The 10,266-nt window shown below is 30.8% G+C and overlaps 1 protein-coding gene across 1 annotated transcript in view; it reads right to left on the reverse strand.

Annotated features, from left to right (window-relative positions):
• LOC129230987 (cholecystokinin receptor type A-like) overlaps positions 1-8,586 on the reverse strand; it is a 76,246-nt gene extending 67,660 nt beyond the window's left edge. The window contains exon 1 of the mRNA XM_054865230.1: positions 8,337-8,586. Coding sequence (XP_054721205.1) covers positions 8,337-8,586 — 250 coding nt within the window. The remainder of the gene's footprint in view (positions 1-8,336) is intronic.
• Between the last annotated feature and the right edge of the window lie 1,680 nt (positions 8,587-10,266).

Here is a 10,266-nt window from a genome sequence, read left to right on the forward strand (position 1 = left end):
GAAAAAGAAAGAAGTTAGGAAAAAAATATAAGAAAACATATTCTCGATCTGTCTGCAATATTTGATTGCAAAAGCTTCACATTATTGGAAACAAATTTAACATTAGAAACATTTTACAAATTTGAATGGTCACGATCGATTATTGCTAATAAGTTTCAGTATTAAAACATGTTAGAAGCATGTACAAAACTATGATCATCAAATAGAAACATTTTTAAATTTGTAAAGTGATAAACGCTGATTAGAAACGCTCCATTTGGCGAAAAAAGGCAACATTAAGTATATCCATTAATAACCAGTTTTATTCTACAAACCTTAGAGATAATGTACCCATTTAGCCGCAATCTTCAGTTTACTCAAGCATGTAATTTTACTTGTATATAACTTTTTGCGAATAATTTATTGAAAACATAAAATCATTATTCTTTGCCTAAGAGAAAATGATAACTTCCAAGAGCACGACTATAACATAAAAAAATGAACGATAAATTTAGTCATTTACGAAATATCAGAGTCACTTGTTTTTTATGTATTAAAAATTATTTTTTATAAACAAAAAACATGCTTTACGCTGCATAAGTTAAAACTTATTTTAAATATAATCACGTTTTGTAAGCTTTATAGTTATGGCTTGAAGCACTTATGTTATGTCATGTAATGTATCAGCTATAATTTTATATCTCTATTAGAAATTTCATTTAATAGGAAATTTAATGCAGCTATAAAAGCTTTTAAAGCATATTTTGCGATTCAACTGTAATCCTGAATGGGATTGAAAAGCTTCTTTTCTTGCCATTATAGTATTTCACTCCCTGTTGTTGGTGTTGTTGTTGTTGCTAATCCCAGATGATATAGCATAGCTACACCATCTCCATCAAACCAAAAATCTCCAAAAAGTCCAGAAACTATTTGGATCTCTTTAAATCTCAAGCATTGAAATTTAAGCACTTGAATGACTAGGACATGCCTGATCAGCCCTGCACCAATGACACACCGGAAACTCTCCCCCCCCTCCCCTGTTGTAAAGTAAGGGATTTGATTTGCCCACTGAGAAAGCGTGAGAGAGTCATCTGCCGTCTCCTATGGATATAGGAGACGATAAATGTGCTACATAAACTCGTAATTTATAAATAGAGACAGATTAAGACTATTTTAAAAACCTTTATATGCATATTTGATAAACGGTGTTATTTTCGGTAGAATTGACAGTTTTCAAAATTACAGTTAGTTAAAATTATTAAAGGTTATACATGACTGCAACCCTGCTGTATATAATACTGCCGTGTGCAGGTAAACGGCAGTAACTGCCGAAACGAGTTTTCGAGATATTTGAAGAAAAGCGTTTTGGATTCAATACTAACAATAGGGAAATGTTGCAATTAGACGTCTTTTTCGCCTCTTTTTTTCAGCGAGCTTGTACAATAAAGATAAGATACAATAGATGTCAAAAATTCAAAAAAATTAGAAATGAAAAATTTGCAGTTACTGCCTTTTACCTGCACACGGCAGAATAGATCTGACATGTAGCACGGTCAGTATGTTGATGGGGATGTCCGAAGAAGAGGTTTTGAGCACGCACGCATAGTGGTGAGCTGGTTGCTTTGGTACGCCATGAGTGAGCAAACGGTACATTCTTCTGTCCAGCAAGGCATCATTATTAGATTTCTCACAAAAGAAGACATCAAACCTGCACAAGTTTTGAGACGACTTTACGCACAGTTTGGGAAAGAAACACTTTCGAAAACTCATGTGTATGAGTGAGTTAAAGAAATTTCGGTAGGAACTGTGGGAAATGCAATTTGTGAAAGGAGACATCAGAGAAGTATCACTACAGTATACATTGTTGCCATTCGTGACTTTATTGCAGAAGATCTGCAGATAAAAATCTCAGAAATTGTTTTAGTTGTCAGAATAAGTTACAAAAGTGTTCAAACCATTATCCGAGATCAACTCCACTGCAGAAAATTGTCAGCTATGTGATTTCTCGTCAGCTCAACTAGGAGCAAAAACCTTTTTGCCTAGAAGTTTGTCAGAGAATCTTGCACAACTACTAGAATAAAAGGGAGGATTCCTTGCGTGATAGTGGGACTTGTGATGAAACTTGGGTGCATCATAACACCCCATGTGAAGACAAGTAAGCATGGAGAAAAGTGCGCAAGTGGCTCCGCACACGTCTCTCTCTTTTTCTAACCTGATTGCATCAAAAACTTGCCAAACCGAGGAAGAAAACGTATATGAAAGGAACTATACTGTGTGCAGAAAAAAATATTTCGATACTGTATATATTTTTCGTTGAAGCGATAAGTTTAAAAAATATTCTTTCTTTGTATGTAAAAAATGCATGCTGGTCACCAGAGGTATTTAAAATATTTTAGGGTTTTTTGTTCTATCTGAAATATAGCTATTTCTTTTCATGGAATGATAAAAGCTAAAATTGATGAAAATGCACTACTTTCTTAACGTTTGAAGTGCAAAAATGACATTAAGTTAAGAAATGACTTTTTGTTAAGATAACATTTGTGTAGTTAACATTCATCATAAAAATGCGTTTTAATTAACAATTGGACAATCCAAGGTGGTTAGGCAATAACAAAATGTTCCTTATCATGATGTACATTTGGCATTCAAACTTCAAAATGGAGTTTTTAGAAATTGATTTAGTTATAAGATTTTGCTTTCTTTCCTTAGAATATAAAGTGTGCGTGATAGTGCGTGCGCAAAAAAAATGACTTTGATTACTAATGACCATGAAGTTGAGCAGCTTACTAGCTCTGAAGCTGTATTAAGGTATCTCGAAGATCAAATTTCTAAATTCAGGTTGAAAAGCTTTTTTTTCTCTTAACAATTTGCCCTTCTTTTGTTGCGCTTTTGCTGAAGTCGCTTAACATTTAAATGTTGAAAAGTAATTGATGGGGTATCAAATAATGTTCTAATATCAATTTAGAGTAATTTACTACATTTGTGAGGCAGTGAGAAGCAAAGGGATTTAAGTAGACATTTTCAAATTTTGAGTAAAACGCGTTTAAAGTTGCTGGTCTAGGTAGGATTTCATTGAAAAGTTTTTCTATATCATGCTGTATAAACAAAATCTAACAGGGCTACAAGTACTAGCTCTTGTCTCAGGACAGAGGAGAGGTTCACTTACCATTTGTACTGGTTATCTCCAAATTTTTAATTTTGGCACTTACATCCCTTTTGCTTCTCACTGCCTTATTAAAAAAAAAAAAAAAAGAAAACTTGATACTTCTACATCATATTTCTCTAAAACTTTTCGAAAACGAGCATTTTAAAGACAGTTGTTTCGAGAACTGCTCTACTGTGTCCAGAAACTAAAGCGGCAATGCATATACAGTGGACTCTGGTTAATTGAATCAACCGCTTTAACTAATCAAATGGTCAAAAACTGAACAAAATCCAACTTTACTGAATTAACCGATTTGTTGAATCAGCCGTTTTATGGAATCAAAACTGTTAAGGACAAACATGATTCAAATAAGCGGAAGCCACTGTAACCTTAATGAATTGCTGTGAAACATTTTTTTTTCTGTTGATATAATTAAACTTCTCAAACTTTAAAAGCAGGAATACATATAGTTTTGACTCATACAGACCCTTTGTTTCTTACGAATGTAAAAACAACATGGGAAATGAAAATTTACATCGTTCTTGAAATTGAGTTAAGTTGGAAAACAACTTCCAGCTCGTAAACACCAACATTTAAAAATTATTTAGTTCAAGTTAAATGCAACAATCTAAAACTTAATTATAGTCAAAGTGATATTAAACTGTAAAAAAGCACAATCGGGAAACAAACAAGTAAAGTATCTAGAAAGAAAAATATCGAATTCCTCAGTCGTTAAGACAAATGCTCTTCTTAACGATAAGCCAAATTTAAAAAGACATACCTATGAGCTGTTAAGAAAGAAAAGCTGTCTCTTATAAAATATTAAACCATCTTATGTTCAAGGACTCGTATTCGATGCTTTAAATGTTAAGACGAACGGTAAGAAAAGATGCAGTAAGTAAATGGACAATGGTTTAAATTGCAAAAGAAATGCAATTAGTTCTCGCATTAACTTTAACATTAAGCGCACTTAATATTTAAACTTGGAGTGTAACTTAAGGAAGAGAAAATAAATTTCTTGTAGTGGATTTCTTTAATGAGCATTATTTGTATGCATGCAGCATTGGAAAAGTTTATGTAAATTGTAATTAAATTTTTGTTTGCGCTTAAAATATTTTAGTTTTTTCTTAGAATTATGACACAACTTATCTGTGAATGCTATTAGCTCTGAAGCGAGCTAAATAACCATATTTACGGATATTTTAATAGAAATAGTATACATTTTATAAGGATATTTTCAACTATGTTAAATATATTTTAACATTTTGTTCCAGATGATACCATTGATATACTTTGTTTGCATTATAGACATTTAGAGTACCATTTCAAAAAAGTCTTTTAACAGTTTGCTTGTGAAATATATTTGAGATAAACATGCTAAAAATGGAAAACATTTTTTTTAAAATTGTGTTTTCTTTTTTTTATTATCAGAATGTTAAAATTGATAGTTGAAAAAAAATCTGTCGTTGGATATTATAACATTGCGAAAGAATTTTCAGGACATGTCTTTTTTACTAAGAAATTGAGATTTAGACTTTTTAAAAATACCCTTTAAAGCATGGACACTTTCCTGTTGACATACTGGTATAAAAAAAAGGAAGAATAAGCATTTTTCGTCATCTTCTGATCCTGATATTGCGAACATACAGTTTTTTGAACGACATTTGGGAAAAACTGCTAACCGAGAAACTATACAATGGTGTATAGTGCAAAAAATAAAAACACAAAACTTAAAGATATTAGTTGTATTTGAAAGAGCACAGTAAAACACAATTCTGGATGCATACATAGTATATTGCCCTCGTGTACCCGTTATCCAAGTATAAGGTCCTAAAGTATCCCCAAATTAAAAAAAAGATCGCCAAATTTAACGCAGATGGTCGAATCGAAAGCAATAAATTAGTATCTTTCTCGCCAAGTCTTTAAATTTGGCGCTTTTAAAAACAAATCTGCAGATTTTTAAGACCTTAAAATTCGGTAACATGGGATACTAGGGAAAATACTTTTTCCGTCAAAGAAATGTCTCAATATGCTTTTCCGATTATTAGCTACACGCATTTCAACGTTTTTCATTATCACACTATTAGTGCGGTTCCATGCTAAGTAATAAAAAAATACAGACAATTGATGCAAAAGTAACGAACATTTCGCAGGAAAACTTAGAAACAACTATCGCCATCCATTGTAAAAACGATAAATTACATATTACACTTTGGTCGAACTGAGTTCGCGCTTCACGGAATTGAAACATCGATTTTCTCTTGCCTGAACTCAGGTTGGGCACTCCAAAACTGTTGTATTTGTGGTACCCGAACTGAGCCCACGCGTTTAAAGCAAGGGGTTAAAACGTAAAGCTATGTTTCAAAAATGTATTTTATAATCACAATAGAAAATCGCTCGTCAAGGTATGACGTGTAAAAATTGCTTCTACATTTGAACAAAGCTATTGCCTGTATGGTGGTACTTTGATTGTGGAAACTTTAACCCTAACTCCAGTGGATCATCCCTAAACTCCAAATAAGTAAAGATAAAAAATAAGTATAAAGATAAATTTGAAATTAAAAAAAAAGATTAAAAACGTAGCGAAAATTGCAATTTTGCAAATTTTTATCCTCCTTGCGGCACCTCAAGACGTGCTTCAGTATTTTTCATACTTTTTTTACATCTTATTTACATAAAAATGCAACTTTTTCGTACTACGGCAAATTGAAAATCCAAAAGATTTTTTTTCGTTCCCACCCTATTGCTCAAGGCTCTTTATTACTAGTGTGACTGTCGATTATGTGTATGAAATTATGCTAGATTTCCAAACACGTGCATGAATTGGACACGTAATCTATATGTAGAACGGAGCTCGCTGATGTGTTCAAAAATTATTTAAAAATGCAGAACGATGTGTTAACAAATGCTTTTTTTTTTCTTTTCTCAGTAATGAAGCAAAATCCATATTTGAAAAAAAAAAAAAAACATAAAGTACGAGTCTTTTGGATCATGTAGTTTTAACAGAATACAAATATTTCGAACAACTTGAAAGGTTGTCTTAGACGTAAAACATCTCCACTTTTGTCATTTACCTCGAGCCCTAAAATCCGGTAATTTCTTGAAGGGAGCATTAAGAATCAGCAAATGTTTCGTAAGAAATTCCAAATCTTTTTTAACAGACCATAAAATCATACTAGAAGCAGTTTCAGCAGTTTCGTTTAATGTCTTGCATTCCAACATTCTATTGCATTTGAAACTTACGACGGAGAGGAATTGTGGTCGCTACAGAATCATCGGGTAAAAAGAAAAAAAAAACCCACTTTGATACTCATTTTTTTTTTTTTTTTGATTAGATAGTAAAATTAAAAATTGACTATTTCAGTTCTAGATACATAATACCAGTAAATGAGAGTAGAAGTAAAATTGACCCATTCTAGCATATCAGAAATAATACTGCTTAAATTAAACTACAAATGTTTTTTTTTTTTTTCATATGGATGAAGCCCTTTTTAAACTTTATTTCTAAGAAAGAATGCACAATCTAGCACTTGTAATTGTATAAGCCAAAGAAGAGACTTAATATACAGTTTATGAGTGAAAATAACAGTGGGTAATTACTTAATGGAAAGCAAAATCGTTATCATTTAAATACGCAGCACAAAGCTGCTTTGTCAAGTGAAGATCTCCATAAAATACTCAAGCATATAAATTTAGACTTTTAGCTAATATTTGGAAGTATTAACTAAATTTTCGCTGCTCAAAAAGTTAAGAAACAAAAAAAAAAAAAAAAAAAACTTACTAAAAATATTAAATCTGTTAATGTTGTGTTAAACTAATTAGTTACATTCACACATATTTTTTCTCCTTTTACAAAACGTTTGATTGAAACTAATAAATACATTCATTGATGCTCTCAATAACTCGAAGCCTTATAACTTGAATATTCCTTTATCCCGAAGCTTTCATTCGGTCCCATTTTTTTTTTTGTGTGTTTTCAATACAAAGTTGTCTCTATATCTTGAATGTACTCCTTTTAAATCGAAATTTTTACAAAAGTTTCCTTTTCATTTTATGAATAAAATTGCAGCTAAAATAAGATTTTTTTCTCCCCATTAAAACAGTTTGCATGAGGGGGATAATTTACTGTTTATTATGAAACAGTTCGTAAAAAAAAGGTTATTCATTGTTATAAAAATATTAGTAAATAAACCATTTTAATTTTAATCCCTGTTCATATGTTTTCTGTATCATATGCTATGCTCATCCACAGAAACAACATTCAGGATTGATAGTGTACGAAAAGATCCTCAACTGATAGAACACACAAATCGGAAATTACTATCTTTGAGTTCCAATATCCTTGTTCTCACTGTTTATGACTTATCACTAACTTTCAGTTGACTTCAGAATGCTAAAGGATTTTTTTCAAAAAAGGATAAGCTGAACTGAAAGTCATAGAAATTTTATGAATCAAAAAATATTGCTCGCTTTAAGCGGGGTTTGCTCGTTAAAAACGAGTTATTCTCCTATAGACTTAACATTATACCAATGAAATTTGGCCTCTTTTAATGTTTTAGAGTTCCGACATTTCACGTGCTTGAAAAAAATCCAAGTCTTCCAGAACTTCAATTAAGCCACCCTGTACATCCAGAATATGTACATTGCTATTTATAAAAAAAAAAAAAAAACAGATACCTAATTTTGTTCTTCATCACTTACGAAGCACATTCAAAAATGTCACTTTTATTCATAGGTGTTTCCATTATTTTGATAACTACCTATATATATATATATATATATATATATATATATATATATATATATATATATATATATATATATATATATATATATATATATATATATATATATATATATATGTGTGTGTGTGTGTGTGTTGAAATTTATTTTTATTAAGACAAAGGTATACCAACCAACTTATGCAAAACATACTATGTGATACCAAAAACTTCTTGAAGTAAAAGAAATTTATGCATTTTTAATTTTAAGCATGCAAAAGAACACAGCATATTTTAAGTATTTGTTCATATATATATGTATCTTTTTTTTTTTAAAGTTGTGATAATTTGGTCATACTTTCATCTTTAACGTGTTATGATATTTGCCGAAGAATTTCAATGACTATACATTTCTTAAAACAATTTAGTTTCAATTAGAGATCAACTATTCTAACGGCAAAAAATAATCAATCGTTAAAAAAGGCACTTACCTTGAATATAAGATATAAGTTTGCACATCATCTCTCCAAAAATGAATTCGCGTAATAAAGTACCAATTAAAGTGAAAGGCATACAAAATACACCCAGTAAAAGATCACTCACTGCTAAATTAAGCAAAAACACGTTGGTTACTATCCTCAACCTTCGATTTCGAGCCAATGTAACAATGACCAAGGAATTGCCAACAAGTCCTATAATAAAAATAATCGCATATAAAGGAATGCGAATCGTTCCTTCCATGTCTGCGTACCATTTGCTTACTTTTGTGCTTGGTGTGCCGAATATGTTTTCCTCACTTTCAGAAGTAATATTCATTTTTATGCAACAAGATTTTTTTTCTAAAAAAATATACGCCTAAAGTATTTTTTAACCTGCAAATTGAAAATATGTTGAGTCTATTGTAGTCAAAGAAATGTAATGTTAGTTTTTACCATAGAGTTGCGTTTTACAAATATATTCATATTGATCTAAATAGCCTTTCACACTAGCTTGCAAAAAGTATTGCATACTTAAAAATTTAGAAGAATAATGTAAATTATGTTCATTTGCAGTGATTTTATTTTATTTCCATTTAGAAAATATTTCTAAACTTCCTTTGCAACGTTTAACTATTTTTTCCAACATTTCAAAATATGAACGCTACGAGTAAAAAATAAGATTTAAATTTGCGCTTGAAATTTAAAGCAAAAACATTTTGAATAATTCAATAATTCAATTATAATAAACTCTATATTTAAAAAAATATATTTACTGTACTTATTATTGCGCTATGTGTTAAAACCTTAATCGGGTCAAACACACCGCCGGTAAAAGTTAAGCCATCCACAAAAATTTAAGAAAAGGAAGAAGAGATTAGCTTGCATTCTTGCCGCTTAAGGGAAGATGGAATGATGATCTTACGGAGATGATCGCTGGAGAGAACAAAATCGGCGCCAAGATTTATCGCCAAAAAATGCCGAAGAAAATGGGAGGTAGCTTGTTTATTTATCTAGATAAATGTAAAAGATGCGAAGACAATTAATTTTAGTGCTATATTAAGTGGTTCTACTTTTTGCTATGAAACATAAGCGGCAAATGAAAAAGGGCATATTTTATTGCGAGAAAACATATACAAATATCGCTAAGAAATTAATACATTTCTTACATGGACTTTATTACCTCACTCGCTCACTGTGAATGTGTCTGCTAGGTTCTTAATTAATCTGCGAAATATACTTAGATTCGTGCCCTTATTAGCTTTTAAAATTAAAAGTCATATTAATTAAACCATATTAAAAAAAAAGAATTTTTTTTTTTTGCATATGGTTTTAATGCTTCTATAACGTTACCAGATTTACTTCTCATCGGAAAAAAAAATTCAAAGTCACCAATTCATTTGGAAAACTAGCACGTTCTTGATAGCATGTAATCTATGTTAAATGAAAAATAACAATTGATTCATACATTCTATATTTACCGCTGTTAAATAATATAAAACTATCTGAAAAAGAGTTCTCGCTTTTTGCCTACTTTTGCTGTAGAGGATACGAAAGAAAAAGGCATCTTGTAGTGCTAAGCAAATGCTATAAACAAAATTAAAAAAAAAAAATCAATGTCTAAGCTGATGGTTAAATTAGAGAATCAACGTAGTGAAAACTTGTGGAAAATTGAGCTTTTAAAATGTGCTCAAATTATTCAATAAGTATTTAAGTGAAACAGATAAAGGAACGGGGGTCACATGTGAACATGGTATGCTTTACTAGGATAACGTGCAGCAAAAAATCTTGGAAAAATTCTCAAGTAATGGCAGTATCTGTCATACTTCTCTTCCAAACTTTTAGAGCAAGAAGTCGGTTTATGTTTATGTGGTGACAGCTTCTTTGTTTTAACAGATGCTGATGTAATTTTATCGATGTCTTCTTCACGTAAAAATGTACCTTA

This window comes from Uloborus diversus, chromosome 10 (genome assembly GCF_026930045.1).
Source record: "Uloborus diversus isolate 005 chromosome 10, Udiv.v.3.1, whole genome shotgun sequence".
In the NCBI taxonomy this organism is placed as follows: Eukaryota; Metazoa; Arthropoda; class Arachnida; order Araneae; family Uloboridae; genus Uloborus; species Uloborus diversus.